This window comes from Anopheles cruzii, chromosome 3, assembly GCF_943734635.1.
Source record: "Anopheles cruzii chromosome 3, idAnoCruzAS_RS32_06, whole genome shotgun sequence".
NCBI lineage: Eukaryota > Metazoa > Arthropoda > Insecta > Diptera > Culicidae > Anopheles > Anopheles cruzii.
In genome coordinates this window covers 41799542-41821415 of record NC_069145.1, presented here as the reverse complement: position 1 = coordinate 41821415, position 21874 = coordinate 41799542, and the positions used below count along the sequence as shown (strand labels likewise).

Below are 21874 nucleotides of genomic sequence, written 5' to 3'. Positions count from 1 at the left end.
AATCCGGCAAAGAGAATAATGGTAAATTGCTGCTTCGCCATTAAGCACCGGCGTAAGCCGGGAGGCCAAAGCTTCGGGGTCGAAACAGCGCCGAAAAATAGGGCCCTCCAACATTGCCGGGGGCCCGTAGATTTATGCAAATGTCGGTGCCGCTCCAAAGCGCCATTTCCGAGCTCCCCGTACCGCAATCATCCATTGTAGGTGACGCCGTAAGCCGCCGTGGCCGCCACTTACAACGGGTGTAACATTGCCACGATAATTGTTTATGGTCCGCTGTTTCCAACGCCGCATTGGATTCTTGACGTGGCCGGGGAAAAAACACTTCCCTAAGCCACTGGCACCGTGCCATGGGCGGGTGGCTTCTAACGCTTCTGCTTTGCTGAAGAGTCTTCCGCGTCTCAGCGTCGTCAATAATGTTGAAGGCGGGTCTAGGCGGAACAGGCTCTCGGCCTCATTCCCTACTGGCACGAGAAAATGCTTCGCCACCGACGTCGGTGTAGTGTAACGCTTCCCGGCCTACCCCGCCTTGCACGGGTCCAACGTAGCGGTCCGAGACCGAGAGCAACACTCGATACGTCCACTACTCTCCAACTGCCGCTGCGAGTTAAGTGCTCCCACCATTGGGAGCTGTTGGTCCTCGGCGACCCAGAGTGTCGGGTTGAGAGTGTACTTCCTGAAACTCCCAGCTGCCATGTCGGACCAGGCGAACGCACATACATCAACACGTGCCATAACTTCACGTTCGACAACTGCGTATCTAACGGACCGGAACAATGGGAACCGTTCACCACCTGAGCCACTTCCCGCGTCTGTTTGTGTGTGTGTGTGTTCCCAAAACAATCCCCGGCAATCCACGACGGTGGTCTACAACCACAAAATGGCGACCAAGTCGACGGCCGACTCGCCGTGGAAACCACCACCGATCGGACGTGACCGAGGGCCGAGTCCGGAGTCCCTCAAAGCGGAACCGTTTTACGAGTCCTTGAGTGGCTCCGTTTCGATCGCTTTCCGTCGGTGGCGTACTTTATTGCCGACACAATCCACTTTACATGCCACGGGTATTCGGCGTCCGCCCCTGCCACTCCTGCTGCAGGAAGTTGCGTGCGGCGGCGTACTGTTCCGGCGCTGCTATTAATGCCCCATTCAGATCGTATCGATGGCCGAATATCTTGAACGGAACACTCGACACCGACTCGACCGTAGCCCGCAGTTGAATCAATTTCTGGGCGCGAGCTGTTTTGGGGCGCTCCTTTTGGCCGGCGACGGTGATTTCGGCGATAGCTTACGGTGGTTTAGATTAATTTCTCCGGCCCTCGTCAAGCGGACCAATCCACCTGGGCACGTCCCGGGGCACCGAACATGACGACGTGCAACATGTTGGCCACCGTCAATCACCGCGCTGACAACCGAGGACCGTCGTCAATTCGCCGCAGATTAGATTCGCCGATCCGGGCCGGCCCCTGGACGGTGGCCAAGGATCTCCTTGTCCGGGAACCCGTGTCAGGGGCGAGAAAATTGGTCAGGGTCAGACCACGTGACGACCGTTTGTCGGAACGCTCACACCCACACACACACCTGTGTCCTCTGGCCAGTTGACCACCCCACTCGCTGCCTTCTCCCTGACCATCCCTGCGGGTACCTACCTTGCTGTCCTTGGCGTAGTACAGCTTGTGTCCCTTGAGCCGAAAGTATCGCCGACGCCAGCGCTGGAACGACCAGGTCTGCTTCATTAGGTAGCCCTCCTTGATGGCGGCCTGAAAAAGGGTACAACCGGACATGGTTCATGGTTAGACTATGGCCAAACTCAACTTTATTTCTTTGTATTTTAATGTACAACCGCGCTAAGAACGGTTTGACAGGACGGGCCAGCAAGGCGAGACTTTGACGCACTGACCACATTTCACCAATTCGTTTGTTTACTTGGATCAATCTCATATTTTAACAACTTAAGGATGTGATTCACTTTCATATACGTAAAAGCACGATGCTTATGTTAAAATCATTGTTTGATAACGTAACTGAATGCAGGTGATTTATTTAGATCCAACAATTAAGGTTCAAGCCACGGCGTGCTCATTGTCACTTTTGACTCGTAATTTATCTTGTAATTTTAAAATATCCACTTTGTTTGACGTTTTCGTTAACATTGAGCACGAGGTAATTTTGACTGAAAAGGATTTGAATCAATCAAAAATGATATTGATACCCAAGGCTCGTGGTTAAAAATTGTTCCGTGAGTTTCATCACAGCTTGGGCCAAAATTGACACCATTCGAAAGAAGAATACTAGCACTATTGGAAGTTGGAAGGATTGCTTAAATGTTCGTTGAGCTATATCTTTTTCTTATCCAGCTACAAAAGCCGACCAGTCTTGGCCAGCCCCAGAGACAATGTTGGACTTTGTTCCTTTCGGTTACCGTTGTCATTTTATAGCACAGCAATTTCTGATGAAAAATAAATTGGGACAATCAAAAGTTAAATATTAATAAGTATTCAAATATTTGGGAAGCTACAAAGAAGTCCACGTTTTTGCGTGAAATTCAAAACTGTATTTAAGGTGTTCCGATGGTCCGATTTGCGTCAAATATTCACCCTTTTGATGGAAAATTTATTGCCTTTAAAAGCGTAGCTTCAGAACGCCTCTCTCAAAGAAGGCCTTGGTCGTTATTGGCGAAAAACCCGAGCAGCCCATTTTCACAATCCTTTCTTGATCTCAATTTTTCATCATACAGGAAATATGTTGAAGGTGTCAATCGCTTGGTGCAAGGTCTTTACGGTGGATGCAATAAAATCAATCCATCATGTTTTTGGTGCTCATTGGTCTGGCACCCAAATATCAAGCTTCTTTCTAAATCCAGCTTTGCGCTTAAAACCAGCGCCTTTAAAGTGCTTAACTGTCAATCTTTAGCTTCTTGCCGATGCTCTGATTACTAACATGCCAAAGTTGATCAACTTAATTCTGTAATTTTATCGTCATTTTCGACAATGGAATAGAGTATCGGCACCATGAACACCATGCACAATTTCAGCGAAACTGTAAAGTGTACTGAATTTTCTATTTGTTGACTTCCATTGTTAACACGCTGTAACTCACAAGCGACTGAAACAAACAATAAATAGTGAAGCATTTTTTTAAGTGTGAAGAGTTAACTTTAAAATGAGCATAAACTTGAAATTGTACGATCGATACTTCACGAGATATCGATCACTAAAGCCATCTACCGAGAAAATAAAGGATTACTTTTTCACCAACCCAATATTAGATATATCTAATATTCGACAGATATCTAATTTAACCGATCATCTATTTAATCGCCACAGCAGAATAACATTACTTTGTCTACGTTTGACGTTTCAAAAGTCAAGTAATCGGTAGTTTAGAATCCAATTGTTAGACAAAGTAAAGTGGAAGTGGAAAAACGCTTGCTTTTAAATGTGTTCATGTAATGACGGTTTGAATTGAAAAGGCCGCAGGAAAACGAACCAAGCTGTTACACGACACTGAAGGTGCTCGATAGCAAATCTTTCCTATCCGTGTACAATAACCATCGTACATCTGGGATACTCTGCACTAAAACGAACGGAATACATTACAAAACGCAACGGCTATCTTCAGGCAATATTACCGTAGCCGGTGCTAGGGCAACAACATCTGCTTCCGACGGGTCCGTATCAGTCATGTGGACTACCGCCCCTACCATCCTCCATTCGAGCCATCCTCGTGCGCTGAGGTGCACAAGGCAAGATCTGGATATGACCACGCTGTGACCATCGGTCGCTGTTCTACGGTAAGTTTACACGATTCCTTCCCATGTAAGCCCAGCCCAACTGTCAGCAACTAGCGTGTGTCAACGTTCGTTCGAACGATGACGGAGACGGATGTTCCATGCGGTCACCCTGACCCACTATCGCGCTACATTGAAACGATACGCGAACCGTCGGCCACCATGGCCATCACGCCCTGCGGCAACTGCTCCAAGGACAAGGATGTTGGGTGTTGTGAGAGAAGAACCGACTGTCAGCGGCGCCCGTCTAACGATTCACTGTCATGGCGCGACGACCGACGTCATCACCGTCGACCGTATCGCACGCCACAACCGTCACTTCCGGCCACCGGGCTATGTGCGTTCGCGTTCGGAGAACGCGCTTACAAGTTAATGAGGTCGCCGATGCTGTAGCCACGCAAGCCACGACGAAATCAGGTCAATCGCCACGTCCTGTCTCGGTTCGGACCCGGGTCCAGGGGTATCGTTCCCGGAGCCGGAGCCATCCATCACGGACCGTCATCTCCGGTACGTCAGGTTCCCCCGTCAGGGGGAGGGGGGGGGGGGGGGGCAGAAGCGTGGGAACTGGGAACGGAACTGGCCATCCGTGCCAGCATCTGCGATAACGGATGGCCTGCAGAAAGCATTGTCACAGGCGTCCTTTTTTTCTTGCCTGTTGAGGCAACAATCTCGGACGAACTCGCCCGCTGGACACTGGGCCGAAAGTGGGCCGTACACAAACTGTCGGCTCCAGCAGTTTCGTAATGTCATCCCCAGGTGAGTTAGTGGTTTCTGGTGTAATTATTTCTGCCCCCTTTTCGTCTGCTTACGGTGTCTTTCGCACCCATCTACTCCAAATCGGTACACGCATGCCGTTGACGTACAACACGTCATGTAAATTCCTGTGGGAAGCGCCACACCTTTTTGGTACATACATTTGATAGATTCAAATTCTGGTTATTCTGGACTAAAGCTATCAGTGGATCAACCTGTGTAATTGCTATGATTAAATTGATCCTATCGGATAACCATACCTGAAGATCGCTACTAGCCTACAGCAAAAAGAAAACATTTTTGTTCGTTAACGTCATAGCGTAGACATTAGACAGTTAGTTACCGAAGCACTTTAGCTAGTTCTCTGATTTCAACAGACTCGCGGCCATAAATGTGCATACACGAAACGTTCTCCAGTAGCACTCCCGTACCCCGGTGGCTTAGCGGCATACGATGAAATAAGGATGCCAACAACAGGATCCATCAGCTCGGGCAACGGCCCAGATCAGACCAGCGGAACCCTCCGGTGCAGTGTGTAACCGTATCCTGTTACTCACAAAACGTTCATCCATCACACCCCAGCTGGCCAAGCCTTGGCCGGAAAACTGCATGCTGAGTAGCATGATTATGCTTTTAGTATCCGGAGGGATGTTTTTCTGGACCGTGTACGTTGCGCAATAAAGTCCACATGAACGAAATCCCCGCCATCACACACTGGTGCAGCTCACCAACCGTAACTACCGCTACTTGGTGCTAGGGGAAAATGAAATCAACAAAATTGCAAGCAGCGCTGGGCTGTGTAGAAATGAAAAGGAATGTCACTACATTCCCCTAAAACGGTTCACAGTCTAATTGGATCTTGTTTTTCAATTTATAATAATTTCTTAAAGTCGCAATTTTTGACACTTATGCGAGTAAAAACTTATCTTCCTGTAAAACAAGACTACACGAACTTAGCCGTGATGGCCGATGGAGGCCAAAAAGTGATTGTGAAGCCTTTTAGACTATGGAACTAATCGAACAGTAAACAGTTCCCTCCTAACATTTCCCAAAACAGCTCATAGTAGACTAGCCATTACTGGAAAGTTTGCCTATTATAGACCGCATCTATTGCAGATATCAGAGACCTACCAGATATTTTATTTAAAGCATTAAAAGTCCTTCTCAAAGCCAACGCGAACCCACAACACACTGGCTTGCTGCAGCCGCAATTAATCCATCTATTAATACACCATTCCCTGCTATTCTCGCCACTCGGATACTGTTACGGATATCTCAAAACGGAATCGATTGGCAGAATAATTGGTACGGAATGTCACCGAGCTGCTTGCTGACTGGCTGCACCGGGCTCATCGTCCTGCTCAGTTCACCCCGTGGCAGCAGCAACACCGGCAACACTCTAACGAAGCCTCCGGCCACCGGCTCCGGAGCTATGCAGTCTGGCACCGGAAACGAAGGAAATTTAATCATCCTCCACCCCGCCGAGGCACGCGGCGGTGGCAAACGAAACGGAACGAAACGCTTCAGGGGATCCACGGGTCGAGCGCAACGTGGGGAGAGCGGGGACCACCCGTACCTACCGCGGACTTTACATCCTTCTTGGTTGACAATTTCCGGTGGAAGATTTTGGCCGGTTCAGTTTCGTTCTCGCTCTCCGACGACTCGTCCCCGGTCCGGGGGCTGCCGTGCGCCATCCCTGCCATGGCCGCCGCCGGCGACGTGAAGGATGAAGGGCGCGGATACGCTCGTACTAATTGTGTTTACTCGGCCTCCCCCACACACCCACCCACACACACACACACTCTCTCTCAGGTTCCGGCCGCTCGCCAAACACTCATTGGGCAGAACGTGGCAGAAGCCACCGCCACCGTGTACACGGGGCCCCGGCAGGACTTTTTGTGGAGGTCCTGTTTTTGGCGGAGACACACACAGGTTGGGCGGCGCGGTGCACCTACATGACGACTTCACGACTGCCCACGTCTACGCTCGCGACGCTCTACTCTTTGTTTTGACCTAGTTTCAGCTCTCGGTCCTGCATCCCTGCTTCGCGCCGTTCGCTGTTCTTCATGCTTTCCGCGCGGCACACGACCACGAACACCACGCGAACGTACGCACGTAAACACACACACACACGTAGGGGCGAGCGCACACGCACCCACACCAGAAGAGACCAGTGGCCGAAGCGGGTCGGTTCTCTCAGAGTCGCAGAGCGAGGCTCTTCCGGAGGCTCACTTGCGCAAAACTTCACTTGCCTGCCTGCCTTCCTGGGAAGTCCCGTCACCGTCCGCAAACCTGGACACTTCCCGGTACGTCCGGGACCCGAAGCAAAACCGGATGCTTATCACGGAACACCGGGCAGAAGCAGAATTCGGATTGGTTTCGTTGTAGTAGTGGTAATGCTCCTTCGTAGCTGCCTGTTACGCGACAGCTCGTCCCGGAGCTGTCAAACTTGGAGCTCGAGCGGGGTTCCGTCAATCAAACCGTACGCGTCCTCGCACTCTATCTAGCGTTGTTTTTCACAGCCATCGGTGAATCGGTCTCGGGGTCTGTCGCTCCGCCTGTGTCAGGACCACCACCTGTGGGAGGGATTGCGGCCAGGGGACAGCCACCGGAAACGTACAGTCCATCAGCGAAGCGAGCACGAGCACTAACGACAAATGTTGCCGGAATTGGCCAGATAATCAGTGTTCGGACACTGACACTGACAGCCTGGCACGGGAAACGATGCTACGGAAAGCGACAATCGAACCGGACCCGGACAAAGGTACCCTGCTGCAGCGGGCAGTGTCGTCCGGCCTGTCATCCGGCAGCGGCAGCGGCTACACTACTGAAATCCGCACCAAACACAGCGCACGAGTGTGGAAGTCACAGCACAGCCCGCGGTACCTTTGCCGTTGTTTCTCGGTAACGCGGGCCTGACCCCCGTAAAAGCGATTCCACACACTCACACACACACAGGCGCGGGCGCGCGCACACTCACGCTGCGTCGGAAGCAACAGGATACCCGCTTGCAGCAGGACCCGTGAGCTGTTCGCCGTTCGCCAAGCCCCAAACTGTGGTCCAGAATCAGCGTATCAGCGATCCGCGCACCGCAACCACAACACCAACACTTGTCACACCACCCCCAAACAACAGCACATCCTGCACCGTGGACCACCACCACCGCAAGCGCCGAGCCGAGCAAAGTGTCGAGGACGCTCGGGCGCGCGCGAGCTCTTGCGGCTTTGTTCTCGTCCCCGTCCCGGTCGGTGTGTGTCGCGCGGCCGGACCGGTGGACCAAGCTGCCAGGCTTTTTTTCGCACCACACCAACACACATCCGACGATGGGAGGGGGGGGGGGGAACCAATCGCTCACCAACACAACAGCGCACCCAACACACGCCCAAGTCCTGCCGCGTTAACTACCTCGTCGTATCCTTAGCCGCGCGACGTAACGCGCGTACCATAACCGTTCCGCCGTACCCCGTAAGGACCAATACTCACGCACCTTCTCCCATTCGAATAAAGCACCATGCGTCTCCATCAACGCGCTCTTTGTGTGTGTGAGGAGCACGTTACGCTACGGTTCGCTCTTTTCACTCGCTCTCTCTCACTCTTCCACTCTCTTTCCTGCACGGCGCTGCGGTTCTCACGCACGCACCGGGGAGAACCGGTAAACAAGAGCGTAACCGTGTGTGTTATCGCATCGTATCGCTTTTCTTGGTGGTGGTAGTCACGGGTCCTCTGAAACAGATGCCAGGATCAGGTCGCCAGCCTTTCCCACTAACCGACTGAACTCGACTCGTCCTCGTGTGTGTGTCCTGGTGGGTCCGGTAGAGGCAACGGCCGCTAGGGTGTCGCTCTTATTTTCCGTTTTGTTTTGCTTCGCTCCGCCTGTACTCCGAGAGACGTCCAGAGTGCGCAGGGTGTACTACCAAATTTACGTTTATTTGGCGCGGAGTCTTGCCTGGGCGTGCGGAGAGTCCTTTTTTTTGGGCTACTGCCGAAAGTATGGCCAACCTACTCACCGTTGGTCAGAGCTGCGTAGTTCCCAAAAGTTCAGCTTGATAAGCTACCGCAAACTGTACCGAACAGAAGACGACTTCCTGGAGAACTGAAAACTGCTCCATTATTCACGACGACATCTAGTACGGAACCACAGTCTACTGAGTCTGCTACTGAAAATGCCGGTTACACGAATGGTGCATTTGAACCGACAACCAGCAGGCTGAGTTGATTAGTTACCGATGCTAAGTTAACCACGTTTCTGCGAAACAGTTACAACTCGTTTCCATTATCCGGCTCGGCAGTCGGAGTGTTCCGATGGTTCATAATACTCACTCCACTATGCAGAAACCCTGCATAAAGCATATTGCATTGCATAAAGCTCTGCAGTTATGCTTAAATAGATTCAAACCATCTATTTTTAGTCTCGAATCTCTATTTCTGAACCACTCACCGGTGGGGCACCGGTGCTTTTGTGCATGTGACACGTCAATCAAGCCTATCTGCCGTGGGAAGTGGAATGGAACTACCGTGGATCGTGGGGACCATTTCCAAAGGACATCGAGAACCAATCAGGTAGCGTAGCAACTCTACTAAGCGGTCTATTCACGGTGTGTTGCCCCGTTCACTCCGATCGGCAATAATGACACACTTCTCGAACGGTCATTCGTAGAAATGGGTTCGCCGTTTCTGTCATCCTCGTGGTGGAGTAAAAATAGTCCGCCGGCTGGAGCACCCGATGAAAGATCGAACGAGAGATGTTACCTTTTTTTGCCAATTGAACCGGTTTGCCAACGCAGTCAGATGTCAACAAGTCCTCGTGGTGGTGGTGGTGTATTCTATGATTAGTGGTCGACCGTTCCCGGCAGTTCAACCAGTGAGTTCCGAAGAATTCCTGCCAATTGAACTCAGGTGCATTATCGGATCCCCAACGCGGCCCTCCTAAAACCATTCAAAGCTGGGGTGTTGGACCGATGAACGCTTTCCACTAACGACACGACAAGGTCTACTGGACGATTTGATTTCTACACCAGGTTGTTCGATAAGTTTTGTGCTTCGATAAGAAGACCACAATGTTATGGTTTGAAATGCATTCTTTATTATTCAGTACATCCTTCCTGAACATCAATACACTTGTTCCTACTAGATTCCAGTTTTTGAGTTCTATTCCTGATGTGAGGGGCTGCAAAATATGATTTCCACGCACGAGTTTCTTAGGTCTGGAAACAGATGGAAGTTGCTAGGGACCAAATCTGGTGAATACGGTAGATGTTCCAACAATTCATGTCCTGATGAAAAAGTTTTTTTTTGTTCTGCAAACAAGGTCTTTTCTATGATATTTTTACCTTCAGCGGGTCTAAAAGATTACAATAATAATCGGAATTTATTCAATTTATCCAGTTTGCAAAAAATTCACAAACATAATTCCTTTCGCACCCCAAGAAACTGATGCCAACAACTTCTTGGTTTCTTCTGGACACAAACTCGTTTCGGAGACGAAGAACCAAGCTCACACCACACTTTGGCCACTTGTTTTGACTCAGGATCATGGTGATAGACCCAAGTCTCATTCATAATCCACATCCACATTCAAAATCCACATTATCCTTTCGAAAACGCTTTAAATGTCGCCGAAAATGTTGCATTCGGATGCGTTTTTGTTCGTGGTATCCATTGTACAGGCAACTTTCTGAATATCGATACTTCAGTCAAAAGATTGCTTACACTACCCAATGAGATGCCTACGGCTTCTACTAAATCTCGATACGATATCGAAAAATACGATATCCTGTATTTTTCCTACGACTTCAATTGTTGCTAATGTTTTGGAAGTTCCTGTGCGTGGATCGTCTTCATGGATTCAGCATCCCATCTTTCTACTCTACTTATTGAAGGCGAAGAGTCCTTAAACACTTTCAACATTCGTTTGTAAATTTCCTTTGCTTTTAAACCTTCCCAAATTAAAAATTCAATCACTGTACAATACTGGATTTTTCCATTGTAAAACAATACGGTGACAGTGAACCGTAAGACTTGAATTGAACAACCCAGTATCAAAAGAAAGTTAAGATGTAATAAATTTCTTGCCCAAGAACGTTTTTCCAGAAATCTTCTTTGGTGGTTTGATGAAAGACTACAGAACTATCCTTGGATGGAGCTGCAAACCGCCCAGATTACAAGAACCCGAAGCCGGGCTTGACGGAACAGCTTACCATATCACCGCGTCCGGCGAAAGAAAGGCGAAAGGCTTTGAAGGCTCGTCGTCGAGTATCGCTTCGGTTGCAATTTATTTTAGTTTTAGTTTAGTTCAATTAACAGCTATCATACTTCCGTGAGTCATAATACATTGCCGCACTACCGAATATCTGTTCAAGCAGCGACTTGAACTTTGAACATTTCCTACCATCGTCACGCCACTTTGTCGCCAAACCAGCCTGCACCACGTCTGCTAGCTACCTTACTACCTCACTAATGACTGGATGTTTTCACGAATGGCAACGACTGGGGCTTAATAAATAACAACGAATATGTAAACAACCTTTCTTTTTTCCGCTGGCGACAATACTGATACGTTCCCACGTCTGGCGCCCTTGGTCCCTGGATCGTCCTGAACCGCCCCGTTCTGTCTAGCGTCTGTCGAAAAGATTCGATAGGCTGCTGTGCCGGTTGCGAGGGATAGGATTAACCGGTTGACCGATCGGCACGGCCGATTGGTCCGAATCCGACCGACTCAAGCTCGGCCTCCAGCGGTACGGGCTTGCGGGTGCGGCTCCCACCGCCGATGGCACCATCAGCTGGGCCGGCAACTGGCCGGCGGTGGCCAGGGGACTCGGTCGGGCCGAGAGCCGCCGCTGCAGTGTCGTCGTCGGCAGATTGTGGAGCGACTGGGAGGACGAGTTCAGGTACGGGGTTCCCAGTTGCTCGGGACCGACCGGACGTGGACAGTGTCCCGGCGGATAGGCCAGATTCGATGGTCGCACACTGAACCGACGCCGACTGGGCTTGGGTGTTGGTGCAACCGCGGCGAGCGCAGGGCCACCGCCACCCGTCGGTGGACGGATCGAGGATCTCCGTATCACCGCCGGTGGTAGCTCCGCACTGCCCGCCCTACCGAGGGGAGGCTTCAGCGAGCCCCGTCGTGAACCTGGCTCGATCGGAGGCGTGAACAGGGTCAGCAACGAAGGCACGGCCGTCTGACCGGTCAGCGGCGGTGCTTTCCGCTGACGTCCGGGTGAACCGTCGCTGTAAGCGAAGCTGCCTCGGTTCCGGCGGTTCGAGGTGTTGCTCGGTGCCACGGCTTCCTGGTGCACCAGCTCCAGCGCCCTCAGCAGATCACCGATCGTGGTGGTTTCGAGCAGCTCCTCGTGCTGCGGTGGCATCGACAGGATGCTGGCTCGGCCGCGCGATGTCGTCGTCAGATACGAACTGGTCGGTAGGTTGAACATCGATCGTCGGCCCTTGATGCTCGCCGACAGGTACGCTTCCAGCCCACCCGGACCGGCCTCCACGTCCAACCGGGGGGCCTTATCGGTCGCGGTTGACCGCTTGCGGAACGGATTAAGCCGTTGCAGCATGCCCCGGTTGACCGTTGACACCGTTTTGCCTTCCTCGGCGAGCATTGGCGGAACGTTTATCGTGAGGTTCGACCCGTACGGCGCATTCTTCGACAGGGCCGCACGGAGCAGGTTATCCTTTTGCTTCACCTTCTGGCGGATCTGCATGATCTGCTGAATCTGGCTATTATCGCCTCCGCTCCACGTCCACTCGTTGGCGTCCTGTTGAGCGTGGTAAACATTAGCTGGCGATCGCTCTCTCTCTCTCTCTCGAGGGTCGCTTCGGTCACTTACCTCTGGCGGCACGTGAAGCTGCATTCCTATGTCGGACGCTGCCCTCGGTCTCATCATGGGCGGCGCCGTGAGGTAGGCGCTCTTGTCGGACCCATTGATCGACCAGCCCGACCAGGTCCGCTCGCTGGCCAGTATCTGCGAGTCGGAGAAGCAGTTGACACCGGCGTTCAGGGACGCTCGCTCCAGGATGCTCTGGTCATCGTCCGGGCTGGCGGTGATGTTGCCGAGGGCCGTCACGACACGCGCCAACAGCTCGGCCGGTTGCACCAACGCCTGCACACCGAACGTCTTCTCGCGGTTGATCCGCTGCAGGTCCGTATCGGAAAGCCGGCGCACCAGCGACCCCGGTCCGGTTAACTTCCGGTCCGCCAGCGTGACAGCACTTTCCGAGTTGGCGCGCCGCCGCCGAGTGGTTGGCGATGACGGTGACCGGTACAAGGAAAGCTCCGGACAGGAGGCGGACCTACCCTTGCAGACCGCGCTCTGCCAGCGATCCCAGGGCTCGTCGTACACGGGCTGCAAGAGGCAACAAACAGCAAAACGGAGCTAATGAGTCAACAAGCCCCACTGCGCTTATCCCGCTACTCCCGGCCCGAGCCAGAAAAAGCCGCTGGCCCGGCCGCGCTTACCCCGCCGCGTTTCGCGACTGTCCAGTGGAGGAAGGCAGGGGAAGATATTATTATTTGAGTGAGTAATTTCGCCCATTACCGGACGGCTGCTAACTTGCAGGCCCCGAGTTCGAGTTTGTGGCGAGAAAGAACTCCGTCAGCACAAGCAAACATCGAACGTCGAGTTCGTTCGAGGATACTGGGTGAGGGTGATGCATCTAGTGTTTGGATTTTAAACTACCGATTCCTTGACTTTTAAAACGTCAAACTTCCTTTTTGGGAATTGTAAACATAAAGTGTAAACTGTGAAATACTGTGACATCTACGAAATGGGACACTAGACGCTTGCAGAAAACAGAGGAATATTAAAAACTTATTTCCAAAGTGGTTAGTCTTCAACTCAAACTGTACGAAATTGAAAAACCCACACGTCGGGCAAGAGAAGCCAATGCACTCATAAAGAGTGACTGTTTGGTGCGAATTTTGGTTCTTAATTTTCTGCCGAAAATTAAAAAGTAACCGCCGTAAGCGTCCCTTAACCGATATTTTGCGTCCCATCTTCGCTGAATCCAAACACTAGATGGACTCGCTCACTCTATACAATCCGAGCAGTACCGATGCCCCACCACAGAGCACCTTACCTTGAACTTCAGCATGTAGACTTCGTTCAGGATTTTCCGCAGGTAGCTTATATCTTTGGTAACACCGTTCCAGACGCGCGACTGAGTTTCGATCAGATTCGATGCTAGCGCCTTCTCTAGCCGCTGAATCTTTTTATGCGAAATACCCCTGAAACGAGAAACGCGGAGAAAACGAATCCATCAAACCTGCTGGATTGCTGGGAGGGACACAAAAGATTTGATCTCGGTCTGGTCTCGATTGACGATCGACTCAGACATCCCTCAGACGCCACGGCACTCACTTGGCAATAAATCCGAGTATCATGAAAATGTATCCGATCCCGGTGAAGAACCACAGGATGATGAATATCTGGTAGACCGTAAACAGGTCGCCGAACTCGTGCGGCTGGGAGGACTGAAACGAGGCCGCAAAGTCGCCGAACCCGATCGTCGTCAGCGTCACGAAGGAGTAGTACACCGAGACATCGTACGGCCACTGCTCGAAGTAGCTGAACACGCAGGCCGGCGCGAAGATGAAGATGATCACACCCGGTATAAGGTACAGGATGATCTGTCCGATCAAGTTGATCCTCCGCGGCACGTAGCCGGCGTTGGCCGACAGCTTGTACGCCTTGTAGCGCTCGTAAAGCCGGACAAACTGAAACAAAATGGGTGTTTAAATTAATCGAACCGATTAGGCGGACCCGGCGGAGGGATGGATCAGCTCGTCCGTCACTCTTACCCCGCGGGAGAAAAACTCGCCGACGTACGCGAAGAAGAACCCATTCACGGGCAGACCGATGAGGGCGTAGAAGATCAAGAATATTCTCCCGAATGTGTTGTGCGGTGAGATGTTGCCGTACCCTGCAATGTGCCAGGAGTGCGTTAGTATTGCTGTCTTCACGTAGGACGCAAGGCGCACTTACCGACGGTAGAGCATATGATGAACGCGAAGTAGAACGAGTGGTAAAAATCCCAATCGTAGGGCGGAACGTACTCGTCCTCGGTGTAGTTCGTCACGCTTCGCTTGCAGTATTCGTCCAGCTGCCCGATCAGCTCGCGCTGTAGGCTCGCATCCTCAGGGGAAAGATATTTGACGAGCATTTCTGGATGTTGTCGGAAGAAAAAAAGTGGTCGACAAGCGGTAAAGGAATTAAAAGCAGGACACAAATAGAAAATAATGAAGGTGTGGTTCCATTGAGGTGTCACACTAACGGCGAATGAGCCATTGCAAAATAAAGTTTGCTAAGAGCTGCCCATACAAAGACCATCACATTCTTGTACCCAATTTGTTATCATTCCAAAAGTCTCTTTGGATTTGGGAAGTTCGAAAGCCACTGAGTGGACAAAAAAACATTTTCGGATCTGAGTTTTATTAATTGAATTAATCGTAAGTCACAAGGTCTACCAAAGATTGAATCCTAAACAAAAGTATAGCTTATAACTGGGCAGAACACAAGACAGACGACAGAATGTCATATGAATGTTTAGATAAGCGAGCTTACATTTTCACCTCAGACATTAGACCAAGTCCAGACACGTGTCCATTGGTTAAAATAAATGTGTGCAGTTAAAAAATAGTTGTTGTATATTGTTATATACAATAAAAATATTGTTGCTTGTGATTCATCTGGCAAATGCCAATCAAAAAGCAGCGAACTCTATCAGACGGAAGGTTGCAGGGAGAGCATCCGACGGGGAAATTACCTCAGGTAGCCATTTACGGACGACAATTGGCAACACTTAGCGCTGAAAGTTTAACCGGTTAGCAAAGCTGATCGTCTCGAATTTTCAGGACCAGTTCACATACTGTTTCACCATTTGCAGTAACAGCTTTCGCACAGTTCAATAAAAATATCTGATTCAGCCAGACAGTCACCCGGTAACATAGAACAGCATGCGATCTACAACAATGTTCACACACTGGCCACGAGCATGGCCGGTCTATTGACAGTTTTCTCGTTAGCCTCCAATTCGATTAGAACAACGGTGCTAACGAATCGTAAAGAGCTTCAGTTCGGTTGCACCTTACGTGCGAAAATCACGCCGGATCCCCTCGATCCAATGTGCATGATTTCATCCAATCCAAACAGTCCGTGGTCCACTTTGCAAGCGAGCATCGCGCATGACGACCGATTACGTGCAGGTCCGGTCCCAGGTCCAACGAAATCCAGTAACATTTTCGTGCCACTGGCACCGTTCTAAATCGTTGTCACTCGTGTAGTGAAAAAAAAAACGGATCGGATCTACAAAACTTTTTCACGAAGCCAGGTGCTAACTGCACGAAGCTAACCACCAATTCACACGGAGCGCCAAACTGACGCGACTACCAGTTATCGTACCGGTTCGAGGTTGGACGAGAAAGATATGGCCAACATACTATTGCTTCCTGTAAGCCTATGTTTTGTAGCAAAAGGTAGCAAGCAAAATGATGTTTTGTGTATCAGAAAAGAACTCAAAGTTTTTGATTACTGAACAACATCTTACAACTATTCAGCTTCAAAAGCTTCAGATATTTAGCTCTTGGAATTGTCGGATGGATGGAATTATTGCATCTATTGATTAGGGCTTCTTTTAGTTTGTTAATTTCGAACGATAGTCTATGCGCGCCAGCATGTTTTAGGACCAGATTCGTTGGTGTTCTCCAGTATAAATTGAGGATCATTTTGAGAATCTGATTTGTATTGACTGGAAGTTAGTTTTGGAGCATTTCGACCACAGAGTAGAGGCATAGGTTAAGGGAGGGAGAAAAATGGTTTTGTATATGAGAAGTTTATTTGCAAAGTTTAGTTTTGATTTTCTGTTGATTAACGTGTAAAGTAGTTTGATGAGTATGTCTAGTTTTTTTAGGTGTAACATTTCTAAGTGTGAACGGTAGTTAAGTTTGTTGTCCAGTATTAGTCCTACGTACTTGATGTGAGAAGACCATGACATATTTTGATTGTCTATAATGATATTTTGTCCATGAAGGAGGAGAACTTGCTTGCTGAATTTATATGGAAAAAATATAGCCTGTACTTTTGAGGGATTGATTTCTATCTTCCAAGTATTGTAATAATTTTTATATGAATTAACGATTTTTTGTAGATTTTTAATCACTGGTTTGGTTACCTTGCTTGTTGATATAAGGGCTGTATCGTCAGCATATATTGCCACTTCACACGCTCTTGTGTTTGGAATGTCGGACGTAAATATAAAATAGAAAGAAGGACAAAGGATGCTTCCTTGAGGGACACCAGCTGGGGCATTAAAAGATGCAGAGAGCGTGTTGTTGACAAGTACATGATATCTTCTGTTGTTGAGATAACTTTTTAGTATTTTTAGTATGTATAGTGGGAAATTAAGTTTATGCATTTTGTGTAGCAGTCCATAGTGGCAAACACTATCGAATGCTTTTTCTACGGCTAAAACGACGATGGCTGTCGATTTAGTTTCAGATTTAGCTTTTCTTAAATGGTTTATAACTCTGGTTAGTTGTAGTCTTGTTGAGTGTCCTGATCTGAAACCCAACTGTTGGATTTGAAAAATATTATTTGAGCTCACGTGCTCTATAATGCGTGTCAGGAGTAGTTTTTAAAAGATTTTACTTAGAGAACTAAGCAGGCTTCAAATATTTTGATTAATTTTCTTATCACAAAGCAAAATTAAATCAAAATACCCAACTCGCCTTAGGCCATTAGTTTCTCTAACTGATAGTGCCTGATCAAGTCATTTAGGTCAATTTTAGTTACCTACAGTGTAACAGCTTTTAATGAAGAAGTCTGATGAAACGCAAATCAGAAATTAATAATGTACACTATTTAAAGAGAACCTGTTACGCCTATGTTCACAATGTTTTGGTACTGCTTATAAGTACTTGTTCACATACCACCGGGCGCATTTTTCACACCATGAATGTCTCCATTTGTACAGCAACCATTCCTGAGAGATGCAGAGCGTTTTGAACAGATTCTTTTTATTAACGGCGAGCTCCCACAGCAATGCATTTAGAATGCTCCATATTCATAGGGTCGCCGCGCATTCCACACGTTGATTTATGGGCCCACATGTTTGATCGCTATCGCTGCCGATGCAGATAAGTCGCTGGTCACGCGCCAATCGCTAATTAATTAAGTCACTCCACAACCTCCACACGCTAAAGTGCTCCCCTCGCTAGTGCGGCGTTGAAATCTCTTTCAGTCTCATTTGCGCCGACCCGTTCCTTCTCGCACTGGCTCGCATCGGCGCATCGCGCATCTCTTTCGCTCGTTTGTGGGCGCAAAAATGTTGCAATCGTTGCCACGCGTCACGCTGACTTGGCCGGGCGCAATAATGCGACAGCTTTGTAGTATGCAAATCAAAACAATCATGTTCAGCTGTAAATGCTGATTTTGATTGCACCTCACTTGACACTAACGTGAATGAGCAGCCATTTAGTCGGGTCGGCTGATTACTTGTTTGATTGCAATCACTTCATCACTCCGTCGACGCGGATCGTGACAAAAACCGTACTGATGAGACGCTACGGTTCGCGTACGGAGGCTGCGTATCGGCTGTCTTCACGCTATTTGCCGATAAAAAATGCACGTCACAAGTTTCGGGATCAGTGCGCGTTGATAGATGCCACGGTTATTTCTTAAGCAGGTGCGTGAGGCTCAATTAAAAATGTTCTGATGGCCACGCAGTTGACCAACGTGTTTGCCCAACCAACACTTCTTAAAAAACACTTTTTTTACATTACTCGTTCGATAACTCAACAAAAAACTTAAATATCTTATCTGTTATGCAGTGCGTGACCATGTTCTATTGTCCATTCATTGAATCTACGTACCAGACGTTGTTTGTACACTAATGTCTAATGCCAATTACTTAACAGCGTGTCACTTTTTTTGTAAGTTGTCCTTAGTAACATGTTTCTTTGGAGGTCAAAATCATTTACAGATCAATCAGATCGTTATGTTAAAATATTGGTGCATAAGAAAAAACTAAGGAACACAACCTGTAAAGTGTTTTGATAGTGGGTTTATTCTTTTGCACAAAAAATGAAAAAAAACTTTCAATTAAGCTAGTAGCGCTTTATGAGCATACAGATCGCGTTTCTTACTTCTATCGTCCTTATCAGTTGCTTGGTTTTTTAAGGTGTAACCACAAGGCCCAAAACAGTCAAGTTTCCCATACCATGATAAGATCACTTCAGCTATGTTTTAAAGATTTAATTTTCATATTATTTAATAAGTTAAGATTGTTATATTATTTAATAAGTTGATTTCAACGACAAAATAAATAAACTAATAATTATTAAACATAGCTATAGAAGATCTATAAATTATCCTGTGACATCATGTGAAGTTTGCAAACGTGCAAAACCAAACGAAAACATTGAATGATATCCAATTTAATGTTTTACATGCTATACTACAGCAACTATATTTAAAAAAAGGGTTTTATGCTATCTAGCCATGATGTAAGTAAGTAACTCATAAACATATATTGATTTTTGGTAAATTTATTTTCAAAATATAAATTGAAATAGATTTTGAATAATATTTTTAGTGAAGAACGAAGTTTAGTGTTCTACCACCAACTTAGAGTTTCGCATTCTAGTTGATGAGTTCATAATGATATCTGGAAACACTACAAACTTTCGCGCGAAGGCTAACAATCCCGCCTGGAACCGTTCCACAGAGTCACAGGTACTTGTAAACAGCTGTAAATGAAGCACATCGGAACAACGTTTTCAATTTCTTCCAATTGTGCTCTTGATAAAACATGACAAATAGTCGTTTCTGAAAACACGATTTTCACATTATTTCCGCTGCAGCCCACCGGCATGACGGTAAACACACGCCAAGAAAACAACCAACAGTTCAACGGCAATTTCAAGTAGATATGTGCACCTACTACTGTCACGCTGCATTCAGCGCAACACGTGCATGCAAAAAACTGACCCTCGCCGGCCAAGAGCATGTGATAAGAAATGGTGCAGGGCAGGCCAACAGCAGAAAACGGCACCCCCGCGTCACTCCGGTGCCTCTGATAATTCACCCTCCGGGCAAGTCAACTCAACACGGGCCTCTTCATTCGCGCCGGAGCGTGAGGTTAGGTGTAACAACAGCACCGAGAGCACGCCACCTGCGCGCCCCACGCCGTCGCCGCCGCTCGTGGTGTCGCGCGCGACCATGCGGGATCGATTTTGCCCGCCGACCATAAACTTCCAGTCGGACGCCGAGAGGTTCATTAGAATTTAAATTGCTCCCCAACCCCTCCCCCACACCAAAGATCGACAGATCGCGCACAAACCACTCGAGATGACGATCCACCGGTGTCGCATGGGTTGTAATTTGATAATTTACGACCCGAACCGGAAATTGGTCTCCTCCTGGCTCGAATCACGATGAATGGGTTCGGCACCGCCCTACGGCCACCGATACGATCAAGGGGTGTGTTGAAAGGGGTTGCGATCCCGAGACTTCAGTGGTTCGCCTATTATTAGCGGTGGCATTGTACAATGGCCGTGTAATGCACCACGACTGCTAGCGTTATCCTATCATCTGATCGTGCGTCCTTTCAGTTGGCCCCTGGCGAAAACCTCATCACAAAGGGTGTCGAACATCGCACGAAGTTGCCGCAGCCGTGTGTCTTCAAAGTTTGATTGATATGGGTCTAAATTCTTGTTAACTTGTGACATGAAAAAAATTTGGGCACACTCTGTTCACGATTTCAACAAATTACTTGGCATACCCGTCAGAAACTGCTGCTAAGGATGAAGATCCTAGTACGCTGCAAAACAGTGACGGCTGATTGCTCCACTAAAATCATACCAAGGATCTAGACCCCGAAAAGAGAACCATCCCCAGGATAACCAGATACCTTCCCAACCAGATACCGGATGTGATACTATTGCGGGACACAAGGTGGTGTCCTTGCACAAGGTGTCCAGCGCTTCATTGGCGACAATTGCCTCCGTTGCAGAAGCTGATCAGGTAGCAGACTTGGGAATCGAACCATAAGCGATAACAGTCCAAAATCTAATAACAATTCATTCCAACCACAGCAAGTTACCGTTTGGTACAATTTAAGGGGTCGTACAACCGATCAGCTGTGGTAATTATTTGGTAGCCGACTTTGGAGAAGCGAATTACACTATTAATTAAGACTTGCGTGTATCTGGGCCAACTTTCGATCAGTCGGCAAACGTCAAAATTTGGACAGTTCTTTCGAAGCTACGCCAAAGCTCAAACGTCGGTCGAAGGACATTATTTGCCTCTTAAATGGGAATAAAATTTGAAGAAAATTTAGGAGATGAATAACTAATTTTATCTGATGAGCATGATTATCTAAACAGCCAATATTTTTAAATGGAAACATTTTTATAATATTTAGACAAGGCATTTAAATCACTTATCGATGTGATCGATGACGATTGAAAGTCATTATTATTTGATTAAAAATAAATAAACGTTGGAAGAGTGTGTGTTAATTAAATCAATAAAAGTCTTCCGATTAGTGTTCGGCCACATCACGACAGATTTGCCGGATTTTGCAGTACCGCAATTTCCCGTAAGCTCACCGTTAATCTCGATCCTCTCGGCCAGCTCCTTGGCTCGGCGTTCCGTTTCCAGGTCGTTTTCGACATGATAGAACACGCTGGCGCCCAGAAACAGGTACGCTGCGTAGAACAGGAGCAACGCGAACCATTCCTTGAACGTCATGCCGGGTCATTCGATCGCTAGAACGTCCTGGCCTTGCACGCACGCACTATTTCCGGTTTACTTTCCGGTCTACTCTAAGCACTTATTCGGTTTGCCCTTTTTGGGTAGAAGAACGCCACTTCACGCAGTCGCTTCGACGTTGAGGATCACAGCAGCTACACCATCACTCCACCTGCTCCGGTGGTGGAATAAACTTTGAGGAAGTACACCGCACCGGTACTACCTCCACTCACATACGCCGCCGATCTCACTCCGTTCCGTTCAGATCCGTTCGTTTCAGGCGCGATCGAGCACTACCGCGCGCTGGTAGCGTCTCACCTTGCGCTGAGATTCAAGATGTCACACACACGTGCACGCACTGTCCTTGCCACCGTCAGGGTACGCCGAAGGGATAGATAAGCCCACCGCCGGCTTCACAGACCTCAGCCTCGCCGGGTACAGCGTTCCTGAACGTCGATGCGTCAGACCTATTACCTGACGGATCGGTGCAAACGTGCACCGTCCTGCCCAGCAGACCACGCACGATAACTAGCAACTTATCACGCCGGAGGATTCGGAAAGGAGCACGGATTGGAGGTTTCAGCTC

General features: G+C 48.6%; 2 protein-coding genes across 2 annotated transcripts in view; both read right to left on the bottom strand.

Annotated features, from left to right (window-relative positions):
* Positions 1–6216, bottom strand: part of LOC128274390 (diacylglycerol kinase eta) — a 51253-nt gene extending 45037 nt beyond the window's left edge. Inside the window, exons 1-2 of the mRNA XM_053012585.1 lie at positions 6118–6216; positions 1644–1754 (exon numbers count right to left, since the gene is read on the bottom strand). Of these exons, the coding sequence (XP_052868545.1) occupies positions 1644–1730 (87 nt within the window). The 5' untranslated portion in view covers positions 1731–1754; positions 6118–6216. The remainder of the gene's footprint in view (positions 1–1643; positions 1755–6117) is intronic.
* Positions 6217–10854: 4638 nt separating this feature from the next.
* Positions 10855–21444, bottom strand: LOC128274391 (open rectifier potassium channel protein 1). The gene is made up of 7 exons (XM_053012586.1): positions 21147–21444; positions 14524–14703; positions 14340–14461; positions 13900–14255; positions 13619–13766; positions 12370–12885; positions 10855–12297 (listed from the first exon to the last, which is right to left on the bottom strand). Exons 1-7 carry the CDS (start codon positions 21286–21288, stop codon positions 11149–11151), a joined length of 2613 nt encoding a protein of 870 aa, XP_052868546.1. The 5' UTR covers positions 21289–21444; the 3' UTR covers positions 10855–11148.
* Between the last annotated feature and the right edge of the window lie 430 nt (positions 21445–21874).